The 19,891-nt window shown below is 40.7% G+C and overlaps 1 protein-coding gene across 6 annotated transcripts in view; it reads left to right on the top strand.

The window, feature by feature from the left end:
- The window catches only part of CUNH2orf76 (chromosome unknown C2orf76 homolog), a 31,520-nt gene that overhangs the window by 1,008 nt on the left and 10,621 nt on the right, over positions 1-19,891 (top strand). For 4 of the 6 annotated variants that reach the window (XM_061369973.1, XM_061369971.1, XM_061369975.1 and 1 more), the window contains exons 2-6: positions 848-1,000; positions 2,726-2,776; positions 6,976-7,013; positions 7,144-7,225; positions 10,268-10,453. In XM_061369973.1, the coding sequence (XP_061225957.1) occupies positions 868-1,000; positions 2,726-2,776; positions 6,976-7,013; positions 7,144-7,225; positions 10,268-10,344 (381 nt within the window). In that variant the 5' untranslated portion in view covers positions 848-867 and the 3' untranslated portion in view covers positions 10,345-10,453. Of the gene's footprint in view, positions 1-847; positions 1,001-2,725; positions 2,777-6,975; positions 7,014-7,143; positions 7,226-10,267; positions 10,454-19,891 lie in introns of those variants that run through there. The other 2 variants (XM_061369976.1, XM_061369972.1) reach the window with 2 other exon arrangements.

Here is a 19,891-nt window from a genome sequence, read left to right as displayed (position 1 = left end):
TGGCTGATTTTGCAGCACTTAAGTCTGCAGTCCTTGCTGGTTGCTGCAGCAGCCCCAGCAGTTTAGCTTGTGACCAGAAAGTGACGTTAAGGGATACCAAGCACCAAAAATAGAAAAGATTGTAGAGATGAGAAACAGCTTGTTTTCCTGTAGAGAGAGAGAGAGCTCAACGGAGCCACACACTGGCTTGTTTGAAGAGGGGTTTGGGTTGATAAGGGGATTGTGTTACAGATTTGCTCTCTGTTGAAGTAGTATAAGCCCTGTAGAGCCATTCTAGAGAACTACTATTATAAATTAAATGAAATCCCTTAATTGTGTAGTAGTATATGAGAGTTAGTTGCATGTGTACATGGGGCAGGCTTTTCCACTTCCTGTAGGGAAATTAAAATGAGCATTGTGTAAGAGCTTAGGCATTTTTCAGGGTATTATGTACTTTACAAAGTAAGCATATTAAAAAGGTTTTGGTTCTGTTCATGTTAGTACATTCTTCTATAGCACAAAGTTTCCCAGCAGAGTCTTCAGTCACTTAAACACCAAACTACATATTTGCATTTAACTGTAAGGTTTTTGTGTGTTTAATTGGAAGTCTGGTGCCATATTACACAGCACAGGTACAAATACAGGACTATTTGATATGAAGTATCAATAATATCCTAGGTAACCCTGTTTGTTTTGAGAGCCTGTTACTGCTCCTGTAGAAATAATACAAGTGATGTCCTGAAAGGCATTAAGCTATTGAATTTCTTGCCATGTTTTAATCTTTGCATGAGGCCCGCCTGCACCTTGTTTTCTAGCTGTGCTTATACATAGAGGAAGGGCAATAATCCCTCTCTTTAATATTTTCCAGGTTATTCAGAATTAATTCTCATGTCATCAGAAAGCTCAACCATCACAGTTCGTCTTGTTCGTTCTTTTGAACACCGGAATTTCAGACCTGTGGTGTATCATGGAGTCAACTTGGATCAGACAGTAAAGCAGTTCATTACTTTTGTGCGGAATGGTAAGGGGCAGTCCAGTCCCAAGGCAGTTCATTTCAGTCCCATGTATTGTCTTTGCACAAGAAATTGGAGGGGAGCAAATGAATGGGAATTCTGCAGCATTGGTAGAGATGCCAGATTTGTGTGCTCTCTGCCCTTGGATGAGAAGTCTGGAGTTAATAACAGCTTCCATTATCAGTGCGCCATGCCTAAATTCAGATAGACTGCTCTTCCTGCCCAAATCCCAATGCTTAGTCAAAAAGAGAGGAGGGCATTGCTGCATTTGGCTCAGTGCCTAAGGCTTCTTGAGTAGTGCTGTCAAGCAGCTATTCATAAAGTAACAGGAGTAAATTAATAGAATTTAGAGAGTCTTTGAACCACAGGAAGTACACCAATATGTGGAATGTAGGAATACAAATCTGTTTGCTATTTGTGAGAAGAGAGGATCTTGAAAAATTGTTTTTGACACTGTGAAGTCTCACTGTGCATGTTTGCCTCTAAATTTCTGTTTCTGTCTTGGGCTTTGTGGTGCAGATTTACTCATCTGTGGGCTTTATGTTTTAGAAGCCTTGTTGAATGTGAGAGTCTATCTAAAGATTAATGTAGGCCGTCCTATGTAGTGACTCATTAGGTAGGGTGTTGCCCTAGTCTTGCAGGTGTATTCCTATGCACCTAAATGGAGACATTCAAAAGGTGCAAAATAACATAATTTGATTTTTTTTGCATGAAGTCAGATTAAACAAGTCTTGAATTATTATAGCTGATAACTTCTGAGCAACTCCTAGGACATTGTCTTGGGCCCCATGGCTGTACTGTGTGTTTAGCCGCTTCCGTACTTCTAGACAGGGATAGGCATGCCAAGATCCTAGGATGCTTTTAGAAAACTACAAGCATTTCCAAAACATATTGTACAGCTGTTGTTATGAAGAAGAAAATAAAAAACAATGCTAAGAAACTTGCTTTTGATGTGTGCAGAACTGCAATTCGTTGTTATTTGCAACAAAGCTAGTGTCTTGAACAAGACTTTTGGAACCTCATTCCACAGGTGGATAATGCTGTTCCTGGTCCAAAAGATATGTTCTTTCCTTACTATAATATGTTTTGAAGGGAGAGTTTGAGATAAATTGTTAAACTACGGGTGTAATTACAGTTTCAGCCACCTTGTTGACAAGCACCTCATGGCTGGCTAGACCTTCCAAGGCCCTGGTTAAATCCCTGGGTGTCACTGGGAACCCTGGCACTGGGAAAGAAGTTGGTGTTTTCACAGTTGCTTATGGGCTGTGTCCTGCATGTGGCTAGAGAGTTAATTTTCTACAGTTTGGCTTGCTTTTCGTAGCTGTTTCAAATGGCTGTGATTACTGAACAATTCAGTTATGAATGACAGTTGTCAGGTGTTTGTATAAGGTAGAGAGAGATGCTGTGCAAACCATTAACAGGATGTTCCTGGCAGATTTCTGAAGGATCAGACTCCTGTGATGATGTCCTAATTGCATCGACTCACTGTCCTCATGGGCTGTTCTGTTTAGAGGGACTTTGTGCTTAAGTGAAGTTAATCAGATACGGAGTTACTATACAATCTGAGCCAAAAGTTGTGGTTTAGTATTCAATTCTCAAACAAGTCTTATGTATTGCAGATTTATTTTGATGTAAAAGATGTCCAGGATGCATACATTGCACAAAAATGGAAAATAAAATGTTGGAAATAAAAAAGACAACTTTGTATTAACTTTGTGCTTTTATTTTAACAGATGTGTCTTCAAGAACAGGTCTTCCTCCTCCTTTTAAAAATTACAAGTATGGTAGGTGTTGTTTCTTTTCCTCTTTGTTTTAATTTCTGTAAAATGCAGATGTAACATTTTATACCAGTTTTTATAGAATTTAAAAGATAACTGCTGTAGAATACTCATGTCAATGGTAGCGCCTGCCTACAACTGCAACTCTGTCCAGCTCTTGTAGCTGGGATTATGCCACTGGGATCATGTCTACAAAACTTCACCATTATTTTGAAGTTCTGTATTAATCTTTTAATTAGGCTACATGTTATATATTATTTGCTAATTGATACCAATGGGTATTGGTATTACTTTTAAATTACATGTATAAGTGCCTTTAAACTCTATTTTTACTCTAGCAAGCAACTTGTGATCTCGGATGCTTTGAAATTGTAGTTCTTCATGTACTTACATATTTCAGTCTCTATTTACTAATTGTGAAGTCAGAAAGGATAGTGAAGCAGGAACTGAAGGCAGTAAATAGAAAATGCTTAGGACTTGTATACTTAAATAGTTTACACAATTTAGGAGAAGCAGGGGAACTGTGCTCAGGGTAGATATGAAAGCTTTTTAAATACAAGCCGATGGAATGAAATAGCTTGGTGTGAAATTTAGGCTGATATCCTCTAATGTAAAGCTGTGTGTATATTTGCTGTCAGTGAAGATTGGCATGAACATAAGCAATTCATATGTTTGGGACAGAATATACTTTCAAAATAGATTAAATTACTTCCTTTCTGGGAGTCTGTTAATTTGATGTCAGTAACTTATCTTTTCCTAAACTTGGCAATTGTAAAAGTTCCCTTGGAGTTTTGCTGCAAGTGATCCTCTGTCTTCCATGTTCTTGGAGTTGACAAACTCATTCCTCTACAGTGATTCAAAGAATTGAATGAGGAACTTACTTAATACATGTGAATGGTAATAGACTCTATTTGGCTTGAAAAAAAAAAAAGGCAAAATCAAGAAAAGCCAAGCATTTCATTCTGTGTTCTTGCTGATGATGAAACAGTGCAAAATGAAGGCAGATAAAGAGTTAGATTCATAATATATCAGTGGCAAGGATTTGAACATTACTATTATTTTTAATATATTAAGTTCTTAAAATATAAATCTAGGTAACTGTAAGTTTGAACTTGGAGGTGTGCTTCCTCCCTCTAGTATCTGTGGCTTTGGCTAAATGAAGGCGCCCTATCTAGAACTGCAGCTACCAATTGTATTCCTGGTGTCGCCTCACCCTGCTGCTAGTTCTTTCATCACTTAGAGCATCTGTTTAGTTTTTCCCAAAGCATATGTTGTGGCTTAGCACCTGATTGCATGTGTAGGACTAATGTGTGTGAAAAACACTGCAGAACTGTAAAACCTGTTACACCAGTTAGTGCAGGCCTACTTTTACTGCGGCAGTGCTAGGTGTGTGGAGATTTACACACAGGAAAAATCACAGCCAAATTCCTCACCTTCCCTTCAGTCTGTGCATCATCTAGGTTCATGTCTTTGCCATCTCTTTTGTTGTCTACTGTCCATCTTGTGTTTTGGTGATGAAAGGGCAGTGAGACTTCTGCATGAATTGTGCTAGCGAGAGTCAGATTTTTCTTGGCTATGTCTCACTTTATCTGTTTCAGCTTCCTTCTCTCCAGAATTCAGCACCATTTTGTTATCTCAGCATCACGTGTAATACCATTGCATTTTTCGTCTTCATTTGGTGCTCTAACTCGCATCTCAAAGCTTACAACTTGCATTTCTCTTAATTTCTTTACACACATTGTTCTTGTCCTTGGTCAGACTCTTCTCAGTCAATCTTCTCATCTTCCTACCCTGTCATTGGCATCTTTTTACTGATGGTGGCAGCCTGGGTGCCAACTTGTCTTATAGTCTGCTTCTCAATTTTTATTTTTTTTCCTTCTGTGAATGTGGATCAATATGATAGATAGTTCACAGAATCAGGTTTAGAAAGCTATTTCTTAATCAGTTGTCATGGAAGATCTATTACGAGAAAAGGAATGATAAAAATTTGGGAATATGACTGAATGGAACTAAATGGGGATGAAATAGCAAAGGCTGTTAGAGGACATGGCTTTAGCTAGGATGAGAAGAGACTGCAGCTTCGTCTCTGTAACAGAGTTACAAAAGCCATTTAGTAGCTCAGATGAAGACATGGTAAACTGCATTTGTGAACAAGTAAAATTGAGAAAATAGTTCAGAGAATGACTGGGCAAAGATTAGAGAAAAGGGAATGTGACAAAGTAAGTGAAGAAGCTTAAAACTAACAGGCAAAGGCTGGATAGTATTTGCTGTGGTAGAAAGGTTTCATGATTGCAGTATTTTGTTTCCGTGATTGCTTGGTCTTTCTGCAGTGCTCCAATGCAACATGGATCCTGGTAACTGCTATTTGATATATGTCTTGCTTCTAATACTGCAATTATTATACCAGGCTAGACAACATCTTGGGTGACATGGTTTAGTGTGAGGTGTCCCTGCCCATGGCGGGGGTATTGGAACTTGATCTTAAGGTCCTTTCCAACCCTAATTATTCTATGCTAAGCCTGCCTTCTCAGTGACCTCTGCAGTGGGAATAGAGAGTCATCTTTACCTTGTCTAATGTTTTAAGTAGAATACTAAAAATGGGCCTGAGTGGTATGGAAGCAAACTTCTGAATTGGGAACGTGATCTCTGTTGTTCTGAACTCTAGCTCTTGATAGGCTAAAACAAATTTCAAACTATATTTAACTTTCTTAAATCCTTTTCTTACCAGAGTATTTCAACACATAGTGTTCAGTTAATGAACAGAAACTAGAAACAGAGCTAACAAACTAGAACGGAAAATGTGCAGGAAAGCAGAACAGATTTTTGCATCATTGCTGGGAAGGGGTTGATGTGTTACTCTGAATTTGTTCAAACGGATGCTTTGGAATCTGTCTGTTTGGAGTTGTTTTTGTTTGCTTGGGTTTTTTTGTTTAGCACTACATGGGCATCTTTTGGCTTCCATTTCCTCTGGATTTGACCTCACTTGGAGTATTGCGTACAGTTCTGGTGTCCTCAACATAAAAAGGACATGGATCTGTTGGAAAAAGTCCAGGGGAGGGCCACGAGAATGATCAGGGGACTAGAGCACCTCCCGTATGAAGACAGGCTGAGGAAGTTTGGACTGTTCAGCCTGGAGAAGAGAAGGCTGTGTGGAGACCTCATAGCAGCCTTCCAGTATCTGAAGGGGGCATATAGGGATGCTGGGGAGGCACTCTTCATTAGGGACTGTAGTGATAGGACAAGGGGTAATGGGTTAAAACTTAAACAGGGGAAGTTTAGATTGGATATAAGGAGGAAATTCTTTCCTGTGAGGGTGGTGAGGCACTAGAATAGGTTGCCCAAGGAGGTTGTGAATGCTCCATCCCTGGCAGTGTTCAAGGCCAGGTTGGATGAGGCCTTGGGTGATATGGTTTAGAGCGAGGTGTCCCTGCCTATGGCAGGGCAGTTGGAACTTGATGATCTTAAGGTCCTTTCCAACCCTAACTATTCTATGATTCTATGATTTTTGCACTCAGCTGGTTGCTTTAGTGACCACATTATTTTCCTCTGTTTTTCCCTTCTGTTAACAAAGCCCTGCCCACACTGCCAGAAGAAAGCAATATTTCTTTTTTTTATAGCATAATTTCTTAAAGTGCCAAACTGCACAAACATATCAGAGGTAAATATTAAAGAGGGTATAGCATTAAGAAGAGGAGAGGCTGTGCATGGTCATGGAAAATGGACTTGCTTAACGAAATTTCTACCATGGGTGCTTTCTTCATGAGGAGGAAAATTTCAAGGAAAGGTCTGAAGTGGGAAGATTACTGCTTCTTAATCACTTGCTGCTTATCAAATTAACTATAGTAGTTCACAGTGCATAAATTTTGTTTGTCCTGCCCCAGTTGCATGTGTAAAACCTGTTAGGTTAAAACACCCTAAGTGGCATTTAAATTGGTGTGTTTTGACTGGCAAGTGGGATGGTCATTAGTTAGTTGTAATTCACCCAGAAGCCCCATAGAATGTGGTACTATAATGTTGGATTGACTGGTTTAAAACTCTGGCTGCAGCACTGGGAAATTAAGATGTTTTCTTTTAGGTTTAATACAGAAAACTGTTAGTAATAAAAGATTTCAAACCTTATCCGTTTTTGTCTCTTTTCCCCAAGTACAACTTTCAGTATTTCCTGCCTATTAAGCCTTATTTTAGGAAAATGTATTTTCTTTCAGATACAATGAAGATTATTCACCAAGCACACAAGTCTAAGGTATGATTATTAGCTGTGTTCTTCCCCTTTTACATGCTTTAATGCAGGCAGATCTCTGCACTGTCAAACAAGACTGGGCAGAGACAGTCAGCAAATTCTTATCTTTGTATTCTGGTTCTCTGATTTGTAGACTGGTGAACTTGTAGTGAGTTTGGAAGATGATGACAAACTGATTTTGAAAGAAGACAGTACACTGAAAGCAGCTGGAATAGGTAGGAGTGCATTTGTATTGACTGAAGGTGCTGTTCATTGTGGTTGTCATTAAACTGATAACTGGCTGATTATGTTTGGATAGGCAGCTGAAAAGTAAATGCTATTCCTGATGCTCTTTACACTACTTGATAATTATTCAGGGAAGAAGGGGGGATAATGTACATTCAGATCATTGGACTGAGGGCAGCAGGTATCTGCACTCCAAATGTTCAGAATGCAAATTGTGATTTTTAGAGGGTATGCTTATAATTCTGCTGAGAGTAATTTTAAATGATTGACAGATAGGTTATTAGTACCATGTCTGCTTAGTCTTATCAGTAACATTTAAACTGATGTTTTGGTTAGAAATGTAAGTAGTGGAACCAGCATGGAATAATGAAATAAGATTAGATTTGTTTAATGTGCAGCATACAGTGCCTGATAGCCAGACTGCTCAGGAAAACTCAAGCAGTATCGTTTAGAGAATGTGCTGAACATAGCAAAGACTTGAAGCTTGACCTGATTTCTCACATTTTGACAGGGGACTACATATAGGGCATGTCTTTTGGTAATAATGTAAAGACATGTCTGTCATGATAAAATTGATGGTCCCTGGATGTCCTTTGGGCTTCTAATAAATGTAGCTGAATGACTTTGTGGCAGCAGGGTACTTAAGGGATGTAGTTCCATTTCACCTCAATATGGACATTCACTCATTTGAATCTGATTTGCCTAGCTGGAACGCATAAGTGCCTGTGCTCTAAGTGCAGGGGTTTCACAGAGAGAGCTCTGTCCTGCTCCCAATGCCCTCTGATTGCTCCCCAGCTAGTGAATGGGATTTCTTTCTCATAGGTTTCTTGGCTCTTTTGTTTTCTCCCATTTACTTTCTGATTTTAAGTGACTTGGGATGTCTCTCTAATGCTTTATTCTGGGCAGCACTGCAACTGGCCTAAATACACCTTTCCTAAAGTCTTTGGGTGTTCCTATGATATGAATGATAGTTATTCTCTGGCTGTACTAAACTAGGTCTTTTTATCTGGGGGGAAAAATAAAAAAGGTTCCTCAGGAAGGCCGATTACTGGCATTCAAGTCTTATAGAATTGTAATTTAGTTAGCAGAAGATTCATTTAAACATGATTTTTATCTACCAAAGGCATGAGGCAATGCAGTTCAAGAGAGGGACTGATGACAGTACTAAATGTTGAATTAGAAATTACATTGTCTACAGCTGCCTTCTTTCAAAAAGGTAGTGATAAATATATGTCTATATATCCATCTTTGAAGCTAGGTTTGTAGCTACAGCAGTGAAACAGTTGGATGTGATCTTCAAAAACATGTCAAAACATCAGAGTAAATGTTACAGTGAAAGGAAATCAGAGTAGACCAGCTTGTTCTGTGTCTTTGTACAAAGAAAGTGGTGGCATATTCAGGGCAGAAAACAATGTAAAGCTGTTTTCAGAATAACTAGCAGCAGTTAGTCATTAGTATATACTGGGTATTTGTAATACAAAAGAAAAACTCTCATTTTGTAAAATGCAGTGTGCCATTTTGCCATTTTGAATTTTGGTATTTTCCAGTGTACCTTGACAAAAGAATTAGGTAAGTTAGGGTTGGGTTCTTTATAGTAAAATTGTGAATATTTTACTTTTCTTCAACAAGAAGTGGAAAAGAGTGGAACCCAGGAAATGAAGACTGATAGCAGATACTACTGTAGTCTGCATTTTGTATGGTTTCATTTAAATTAGTAAGAAAACTTGAAATCTCCTCTTGACATATTACATTTTTCCAATATCTAGTCTGGACAAAATTTCCTAGACTAAAGCAGAGAATTGCTGTTAGGAAACCTGGGAAATTCTGAGACACAGAGAACATTTTTTTCTAAGCTGTAGTTGATTGCCCTTGGCACTCTACAGGGTTGGGCTAGAGAGTTATAAATTATGAGGACATTAGATAAGTATCCTCAGGAAAGCCTCTGTGGTAGTGATTATTATTACAGTTATTATCTAGCCAGCAAAGTTAATGCTTGCCTGATTTTTTTTTTTAAGCAGTGTGTATGTTAATCAAGTGTTCAGTATTCACTGCAAACAGTCTTGTCTGTTTTCTAGTTGAGATTCTGAACCCCCTTCTGCTCTTTTTTTCCTTTTTTTACAAGACAGGCAGACTTCATTAACTTCAGGTTTAATTTAAAAAACAAATGTGGAACCTATTGGCTCAGCACCTTAAAGAATTCCATGTTTAATAATTGTGAAGGCTTTCCATCAGATTTGTCTCTGTTCTGAATTAGTAATGTTGCTGACTTATTGTTTTAGAAGAGGAAGTCCTTGACCTACTGGGTTGAAAGAATTGTGACTGCTCTGAACCTTTGTGGGTCCTTTAGCTCTACCATATCCCCTGTGAATAATTAGAGGTATTTGAAGGTATTGCTGGAGAAGCCAATTTGTGTCTTTCACTTTGCATATTGTTGAAGCCTCATGAATTAATCATCATCAGGGCAAAAAATTAACTTCTTCAGACACATATTTTGATGTGTCATGAGGGAGAATGTAAAGTGATCTGTAAAATATTCTACTGATCCTCTAAGTATTAAATTATTATACCTACAGGCTAATTTAATAGAAAAAATAGTTTCCTTCTCCCTTTCCTAACAGAAAAATGCACAAAAGAAAGGTAAAATTATGCTTATTTTTCTAGCATTTGAAGGTGTTAGAAATGCAGTCACTTAATTTGTTGAATGCTTATACAAACAATTCTATGAAGGCTGTGTTAAACAAATCTTGACGAGGCTTGTGTACATGTTTACTTCTATATATTCAGGTTCTTGGTGTTCTTTTTTGTGGGTTTTTGTTTGTTTTCTTTTTTATTTGGTTTGCAGCATCGTTAAATGACATCTTTAATACTAGAATCTTTTTTGCAAAAATAAGGGGGGTGAAGTGTGTGGTGATTTATAATTGTCTTTGACTAAAAATTCAATTTTTTTTAGTTGTTTTCTAAGGTTCTAAATAGCTGGTTGCTGGATGATTCATTTACTGCTGTGCTAAATATTTATTTTTTATTTGTTCTAGCAAATGAGACTGAATTAGCATTCTTCTGTAAGGAAGATTACAGAAACTACAAAGCTAATCCTGTTTCGGCCTGGTGAAGATCCCAAGAGATTGTTTTGTTTTCCCATACCTGTTGTAAATTTTCCTTATTCTGCTTAATGAGATTTTTCTTAAAGATCAATAAATCCTAGAGGATTGCTTTGCAAACAGTGCAATTCCCTTCCTATAGAAATTAATTTCTGTCAATATGCTGAGAGAAGGAAAACTGGGGGACTTTTTTTCTTTCTCACATTTCTTTTTCCTTTGCTTGCCTCAGGATGCAGGCAGTGCAGTTTCTGACCTGTGACACGTTTTTTGTGTGATCCTGCAGCAGATGTTACCTACATATGGAGAGTATATAGTACACAGTAAGGTTTCATCACAGTACTGACTTCTAATGAAAATTGAAACGTTTTGCAACCAAATCACTGGGTATTTTAGAGGGCTTGAGAAGAGACTCTCCCTGTTTCAAGTCAGAGCTTTACTACTCACATTTTATGTTTGGTCTCTTTTGTTTAAATAGCGTGGACTGGCAAGTATTGCATGCTCTTCACTGGTGAATGCCTTCTTTGATACTTTCTCTCAGTCCTCTTTAGCATGCTGAAAGGGACAAATGACTGTTGGAAGGCTTTTGTGTTCAAGGACCAGCTTGCCCGTTTCTAACTTTACTTCATGGAGACACCTTCATGTAAGGAGGTATCAACCTGAGCTGTATCAAGCCATCAGTGTACATAAGCAGGAATTGGGCATTCTTCCAAAGGGAGTGAAATCTCATGGTTTCAGTTTTAAGAATAGAACCTGAATGATTGCACTGTTGTGAGTAGAGGCACAGTCTGGGAGCCACATGTCTTGAAGACTGGAATTCATTCTTTTCTGCTTTCCATGAGACAAATAACTCTGTTGCTCTGTTCTTGGTAATTCCAGGCTTTCCTACTACATTAACCAAATCAAGAATAAGAAAGAAACCAAACATGTATCCAGTAAAGTACTTTTAGATAGATACTGCTTATGAAACTGGGGTTTAGAAGGCACCAAGATGGGACACTGTGCCTTTAAGGCTCTCTTCACTGAAGTAGAGGTGATGCTGGCTCTGACTTAGCAGGCTTTTTGGGCATAGGCTCTGCTGGATCAAACAAGACCTCATGTGCAATTGCTTTAGATGCTTACATCTACGCTCAGCTCTGGGTGACAGCTGACAACACCATTTCCACAAGAGACTTTCCATAGAAGTAAGCTTACAGTTTCCTAGAGCTTTGATTATTTCTTTTTTTAACTGACATGTGATAGCGAAAGCAGATATGTGATTTCCAAAGTACCTACATAAAAGTTCTCTTCAGATGTAGGGCTAAAGAAACCTCTATGTATTGTTCCCACCTCATTTTCTTCATCCTTCCTGAAAACTTGCTCGTTTAGGCTGGTTTTGGTAACTGGTGTTACTCACCAACAACAGCTTCAAATAAAGTTTTATTCTCTTGTGCAAGTAGTTTACCACTTTGTCATCTGCAATTAAACAGATGATTGTATTTCTGTCTTGTGAGAGGAATCATGTATCACTGTTCTCTTTGTTCTCTTGGGATTTAGATGCTGTTATGCATGCACTGATGCATTTGTGAGAGAATTTACCACTTGCCTCCTCTTTCTGTTCAGGCTGCCTTTCTGTTGCTGGTACCTGCCCCCCATACATGGGCCCATGTCTCAGTTAACTTCTTACAGAGTCTGTCGCATTTTCAGATTGATAAGGCTAATACAAGTTTGTACTCGTCTTCTCAGATGCATTAGCTCAGTTTAATGTGTTGTGCTCCAGAGTATACCAGCCGTTCTGCTGAATTTACAATGATGAGGGTAACTTTGTAAGAAGTAGATGGCACACTGGAGAGATCGACATCTCGGACTGTCCTATCAAGGCATCTAGATGACATCTGTGAGCACACTTGGGCTCTAAGACTGAGCAAGCACTGTCATTCTTTTCCTCCTGTTCTGGGGATTTGAATTTGGTCTCCAGCCATTTCAGACAGATTTGGATTGGTTTTTCAGTCCCTTTTCTCTAAGGCATTTGTGTTTGAGTCACCCAATTTTAAAAATGATCCTTTCTGGGCTAGTACAGCTACAAATGTTCAGTGCTACCTCGAGTGTGGCACAGTGAAAGAGCAATTCTACAGCATCAACAAAATGGCAAATGTTTTAATGCAAACATTCAAGAATTATGTGTCTGGACTCCAGATTAGATTATCTTTCCAAGGGAAGAGTTAAACTACTGCTTTGTGAGCTCAGTTCACCCTGGCAGTAGCACTTCGTTGGCTCCTTTCTGCAGCAGCACAGTAGAGCCTTTTGTAGTGCTCTCAATGGCCATACTTGTAAACTGTTTTCTTCCTGAAGTGTTTTTTACTGGTTTGGGTTGTTTTTTTTTTTTTTTTTTTTTTAAATTATATTTGGCTTTTAATAATGCTTCTTTCAAATAAATACTGCAAAACCATAGATAATAACTAAGAATTTGTTAAGATAGATGCTGTTCCAACATTTTTTGGTGGGATATGGCATAACCTTGTGTCAAAATAGATTTATTCCAGGATTGTTGAGTACTGAATGAAATCTGTGAACACTGGCTAATAAATTACTAAAGACAGCCCATGTTGTTACAAAATCCTCTTTCTACTGAAGGAAACCACCTGCAGTGTTGGTACCATGGTTTCTTACCTTGGCAGAGGTCATGAACAACATAGAACCATAGAATGGTTAAGATTTAATAAGATAACAACTTCTGGGTTATAGCACTGTAGCAAGGAAAGGCAGTCAAACTGGAAGCTAGGGGGTGGGAAAGGGGGTAGGGGTAGTGGAGTGTGGGGCTTGGGTGTTTCTTGGAGAAAAAAATCACTTCAGAGAGACTGGAGTTTTGGAGGTATGAAAGAATAGCTACTAAAGGAGAAGACAGGAAATTAGGAATTATCCTGAAGAGGAAGAAGAGGTAACAGTGTAATTGCAGAAGCACAAAAAAGAACACTCTTGGCACAGAAATAATGGAGTAGTGCTGCTTTTTTACAGCACTAAAGGTATGGAAATGGTGCATTTTAATAATTTTTGGCATTGAACTCATAAACTGTTGGAATAGGCATCTTGGGTTTTTTTTTTCTGGTTTTGTCATGTTATACTTTCTGCATGCAACAGGTTTTGTGTATTTTTGTCCAGAGGTAGTTGTGTTGCCTCTTGAAGAAAGAGATAAGAAAACTGCTTGATGTGGATAGCAGAGTTCAATGCTGACAGTTATCAATGGCAAAAAGAAATCCTCAAAGGTCTGATATGCACCACTGTTGGGGAACTGCTTTATCAGATGTAAACATTCTATCTTAAAGGTGATCCATAGATATGCTGTAAGCTGTTGTGTTTCTCTTTCAGACTCTGGGAGTATTCAGCACATCCCTTGACAGTTCATTTACTTAAAAATTAGCAAGTAACAGTCCAAGAGTTACCACAGCCATGACAGGACACCTGTGGGTTCTGTCCTTGGAAACTAATAGGCACAGAAATCCTCAGTGTCCAGAAATCAAGAATGAAAAGCCAGAACATGCAATACTCATGCTTGGTCTCATATGACTGATGGCATCCTGGCCTCAGAGTAATGGCAGTTGGCTGGAGGCATTATGAATGCTTGAGGCAAGTGCATACTTTCGCTTACTAAGCAGTTTGTACTGAGCTCTGTCTTCCTGGCTGGCACCTAGTCCTCCTTCCACAGCTTTCTTTTGTAGCATTAGTTGGCACAGATTTGCAGATGATTAATGACTCGAGCAAGGATGCCCAGTAGACAACTGTGCTACTTTTCATGTTATCAGGGCATTGACTTTTCCCTACTACTTACTTTCCTATTCAGTTAGAGAAACACTTTCGCATGTTTTCCCAGCCACTTCTCTTTCCTTCTTGCTGCCACCTCTGCTATCTGCAGTGCTGCTTTAATGGTTAGGTTTGTACCTCATCTGATACGCAATAGCATCATTTCCAGTGGCAGTGAATGTACATTTTTTTTTTGGTATTCATGAAGAAATATGCTTTGAAATAGGGGAGATCTATACTACCCTATCAGTGCACACCAAAGGATCCTTTGCTGATATACAGGAGGACTTGCATAGGATAGCACTGTCCACTGGTCAGTGGAAACAAAAATGTTTTTACCATAATGCTTTGTATCTAGAAAGGAAGCAAGAAGTTATATCAGGAATGTAAAAAGCAGTGAAAAGCTAAGACCTCTTGCCATGAAGTGTCTTTGCCTGCAGAGAAAGCCACCAGATGTCAGCACAGCCTATTCTTTCATTCTGCACAATCTGTAAGCCAAGAAATACATATGTTTACATGCTTATCTGTGAATTGGTTTAGTCTGCAAAGTCTTCACTAGGTTTCTGGTGATGAAAACTGAATCCTTCCAGAAAATATTTCTTTTATATTAAAATCAAAAAGCGGCTAATTGAACTGGTATGAATGCTTAAATTCCTCTTGTTGGACAGCATCCTTTGCAGAGCGAGTTCCAGTATATCTAAATCTTTGCATGCTGTGAGGAGGCATTTGCAGAACATTCATTTGAAGAATTGTCTGGAAAAGATCAGTGTTAATTTGCTGAGATTTTGTTAAGTAGACTTTAAATGCGCCTATTTTTTTTTATTTTTTTATTTTTTACCACAAGGAAAACAACCCAGAACAGACACATGAAAAGCAGAGCAAAGCATCTTCAGCAACACAGCTTAAACACACAACAAATGTATTCTCTGTGCTTCTGACCCTAAACTCCTGCTAGTTCTTCCTTGTAGTGCAAGGGATAAGGAGAAACTCCACTGTGTTCTCTGGTCCACACTTTCTGAGCTGTTACTAGCTGAGATGGGGTATGAGTTTCAGAGCCCAAACCCAAGCACTGTGCCCAGCTTTATGCTGCCAGTGATTGCAGTGTGAGTAGATGATGCCTGGTTAAATGGATAAATTTGAGTTGTTGCATAGGGACAAGGTGTGACAGCTTTCACTAAGATTCCTGTCACTTTTCTTGCAGCAGCTTGCAGATGCCAGGGAGAATACTGAAGAAAGGGAAGTTTCTGTTTTGGGCTGCTTCTTTAGTTCTTTTCTTCTACCCTCTTAGCAGTGGTGCGATGCTAGAGGTTTACCACAGCTTGTTGTGTATGAAAAACTGCTTATTGATTCTGTGTGTATGTGTGCAGCCAGCATGGTGGTGCAGGTTGTTTGGGAAGCAATACCCTTGCTTCTCTTCCTTCTGAAAAGCACCCAGTTCTGCTTCACTGGGCACTGGGATCTTATCTTGAAGCATGGTGTGCATGGCAGATAGCTGAGAGGAGAGGGGTGAATGTTTGGGCAGGGGGGAAGAAGATGAGGCATAAAGATTTCATCTTCCTACAGATATGGTATTTTTAGTTGGGTTGCACCTTTTGTTTGCTAGCATCCTCTCTGTCTGATAACGAGACTCTTTCCTTTCTAGTGGGACAAAAGCAGCTAGCTAGTAGAATGGGAGTTTTAATTGGTAATAAATAGATTCAAAAGCTCAGTATGACAGATTAATATGAGAATTTACCTTTTTATGTCCATTTCTGCTCCCTGGCAGGTGACTTAAGAGAGTCATGTACCAGGAATGTAAGCAAGTACTGTAAGAACTACTGCTGTCTGCTGTCATTCCACATCTTGGAAAGGTTTAATCTTGCTTTCTAACCTGAAGCCTAAGGAACATATTATTTAAGGGCAGTTTGGGAAACCTCTCTTTTTTTTTTTTTTCCCGGTGAACAGAGATTTTAAAAATGGAAAGTGTGATATTGGTCTGTTTTTCACACTATTTTGAGGTCACATCTTTGGCTCTATGCATGTATTTGTGTCCATCCAACTGGGAGACATCAGTTTGTTTTAGAGTCATAGCAGAAATCTAATCTGGAAATGAAATCTTAATATCTTAGCAGTTAAGTATCCTGGCCATTTCTTCATACTACTCCCCTGCCCTATCCCTCCCAAATCAAATAATCCTGGTTCTGCAGAAAGCAGATTTGAATCTTGCAGAGCAACTTTGTTTTCTAGAGTGCTGAATGAGACAGCTACTTAAAAGCAGACATCTGATTGTAGATAGCTCTTTAAGCCAGCAGGCTGGCATGCAGCAGCTGAAGCTAGCTAATTGCAGATCAGATACAGGAGACAGATAATCAAGAGTAACTAACCAGCTGAAGAGCAGCTGTAGTAGATCCTCCAGTGTTGAGGTTTCTAAATCTAAAGCAGATTATCTTTCTAGGAGTACAGTAGTGCCACTTTAAGTCTTTGAAAGGTTCCAGTAATACTATGGCTTATAACATACGATCCTCATGACTGACCAAACACAGTGGTTATTTTTAGTCTTTGATTATGAAAGTACTGCACATACTCTGCTAACAAGAACTGTCCTTAATCATAGATGGTATCTTCCTGTTGGATATTCTATGCTGAGTTTAAAAATATGTGTGGTTCTGGCTTGCACTAAAAAACCTTTCGCAGAAATTCTGCAAAACTGATGCTGCTTATTAAGGCAGAAAATCAACAGGTAAAAAAATCTGTGCGGGAGTAACATCTTGTTCCTCAAACCTGAGGCGAGGCCTGCAGGTCCTGCTAGCCCAGTGCATGGAATCTGAGCTCAAGGATACCACTAGGCTTTTTGTGCTCTTCGTAGCAGGTCATGGCAGCAGTGCTGGCCATGTTGGAGGGACTGGAGGAAATACATTATGTTGAGGTGCTGAAGCAAGTGCCTCCCCCTAAATATTTAACTGTAGTTTGATACATCACTTTGTAGTAAGTCCCTGAAGAGCAAAAAAACCAACTGCACTGTTAAAAGCTTTGTATTATAAAACAGAAGAAGCGAGAGAACTGTACCTACAGAGGTTAATCTTCAGCACAGGAATTTAAATGAACTCATTAATATCAGCTTACAAATTAGCTCATTAAAATGCAGCGCTGCAGATCCTTAAGTTGATCTGGTATGCCACTTCCAAGGAGCAGTGACATAAGAAACAGAACAAATTGTTAGTATTAAACTCCCTTTTTCTTTTCAGTCCCATAAATCCTCATCTGGAACACCTTCTTCCTTGAACTCTGTACCAACAGCACTTTTTGTTCACTGAGTTAAGCTTGTTTGATCCTGTTCTACAAGCACTGTGTAATATCACTGCCTCAGGTTATGAGATGTATGTCTGTGCACACTTGTGCCACCTCCCCCCCCCGGGACTCTGTAATCGAGGCCCTGGCACCATAGGTCACAGCAATGGTTTGGTTTGTTTCTTTGCCGAGGTGAGCAGCTCCGGAGAGGAGCCTTCAGCCCCGGAGCCTCAGTTCCCAGCGGCGAGAACCTCCCGGGGAGCCTCGAGCCCCCGCCAGGCCTTGCCTGGGAGCCGCCGCTCGGCTGAGGCGGGCAGGGACTCACAGGGGCGGTGCCAGGAGGGGCGGCCCCGCCCTGAGCGGGAAAACCCGCCCCGGGGAGCGCGGGAGCAGCGGGCGGAGCGGCAGTCAGGGCGTGGGTAGCAGTTGAGGCCGGCAGCGCGGGTGGGGAGCGCTCGCCTCAGGGCCACGGTCCAGCCTGTGAGCTCTGCTCTGGCTGCCGCGGGGGTGGCCGCGTCGGCACCAGATAGAGCTGAGGAGAGGGGAGGCTGCAGTGTAGAGCTTTGAGTGTAGAGAGTGCCTGCGCTGGTCTGGTGAGGGGAGGGTGCACAATGGGCAGGGCTGCACTCGGTGGGCCCTGGTGGAGGTCCTGCTGCAGCAGAGGCTGAGCTGCCGCACTCCGTCAGTAGCTAAAAGGTGTCAGGGGAGTAGGAAGTAGGAGCACTTGCTCCAGCCCCAAACTGTGCAGGGGCTACAGGCGCCCACCATAGCGCATACAGAAAAGGAGGAGGGCAGTAATCCAGGGAGCTGGGAGCTAGTGAAGAAGAAAAAATCAACCCAACAAAACAACAAAAAAAGGAGGCGGAGGACAATTAAAAGCAAGGGGCTTCCACCCAGATCTGATTTCCTCACCCAGAACTGCAGTTCTGCAGGGGACTAATGAGGAAATGCATGCTGCACCAAATGAACAAGCAGCTGATGTGCTAGTAGAGGATCACTGCTGCTGCCTCCAGGAAAAAGCAATGGGTCATAGTAGAGGGTGACTCTTCAGGAGCCCACTTAGCAAGGTTCCATGGGATATAGCCCTAGAGGGCAGGGTGGCCCAAGACTTGGTTGATATTCAAGGATTACCTGCTACAAGCTCAGGAGTGTTGCATCCCAACTAGAAGGAAGAACAGTAGGAGGGCCAGGAGATCTCCTTGCATGGATAAGGAGCTGCTGAGAAAACTTAGAGGGAAAAAAGAGGCTTATAAAAGGTGGGAGCAAGGACAGGTCCCTTGGAAGAGTACAGGGATGTTGTCTGGGAAGCTAGGGACCAGGTTAGGAAAGCTAAGGCCCAGTTAGAATTAAATCTGGCAAGGGATGTGAAAGAGAACAGGAAAGGATCCTGTAGGCATGTAGCAAACAGAAGACAGTCTAGGTATAATGTGGGTCCCCTCCAAAAGCTATCAGGAGAACTGTCTACCCTGGATTTGGAGAGGGCTGAGATTCTTAATAACGTCTTTGCTTCGGTCTTCACTGGCAAAGGCTCTGACCATAGCACCCAAGTCTTGGAAGGCAGACGCAGGGACTGTGAGAACAAAGACCCTAGGCCCACTGTAGGAGAGAATCTGGTTTGAGACCATCTTAAGAACCTGAATGGGACCTGATGAAATCCATCCATAGGTCCCAAGTGAGCTGGTGATTGAAGTTGCTAAGCCACTGTCTTATCATATTTGAAAAATCATGGCAGTCAGTTGAAGTTCCCAACGACTGGAAAAAGGGAAATATAACCCCCATTTTCAAGAAGGGGAAAATGGATGACCCGGGGAATTACAGAGCAGTCAGTCTCACCTCTGTGCCTGGCAAAATCTTGGAGCAGATTCTCCTGGAAGGCATGCTAAGGCACATGAAAAACAACAAGGTGCTTGGTGACAGCCAGCATGGCTTCACTAAGGGGAAATCCTGCCTGACCAATTTGGTGGCCTTCTATGATGGGGCTACAGAAGTGATGGACAGGGGTAGAGCAATTGATGATATCTATCTGGACTTGTGCAAAGCATCTGACACTGTCCCACAGGACATCCTTGTCTCTAAATTGGAGAGACATCAATTTGATGAATGGACCACTTGGTGGATAAAGAACTGGCTGGTTGGCCGCACACAAAGAGTTGTGGTCAATGGCTCAATGTCCAGCTGGAGACCAGTAACGAGTGGTGTCCCTCAGGAATCGGTGTTGGGACCAGTCTTGTTCAATATCTTTGTTGGTGACATGGACAGTGGGATTGAGTGCACCCTCAGCAAGTTTGCTGATGACACCAAGCTGTGTGGTTCGGTTGATATGCTGGAGGGAAGGAATGCCATCCAGAGGGACCTTGACACGCTTGAGACGTGGGCTGATGCCAACATCATAAAGTTCAACCAAGCCAAGTGCAAGGTCCTACAGGGCAATCCCAGGCACAGCTACATGTTGGGCAGAGAAGAGATTGAGAGCAGCCCTGTGGAGAAGGACTTGGGGGTGCTGGTCAATGAGAAAAT

Source organism: Neopsephotus bourkii, unplaced genomic scaffold (genome assembly GCF_033783945.1).
Source record: "Neopsephotus bourkii isolate Nb327-2 ecotype Australia unplaced genomic scaffold, CSIRO-AGI_Nbou_v1 NB_1526, whole genome shotgun sequence".
Classification (NCBI taxonomy): Eukaryota; Metazoa; Chordata; class Aves; order Psittaciformes; family Psittacidae; genus Neopsephotus; species Neopsephotus bourkii.
This window is presented reverse-complemented; position numbering and strand designations above follow the sequence as displayed.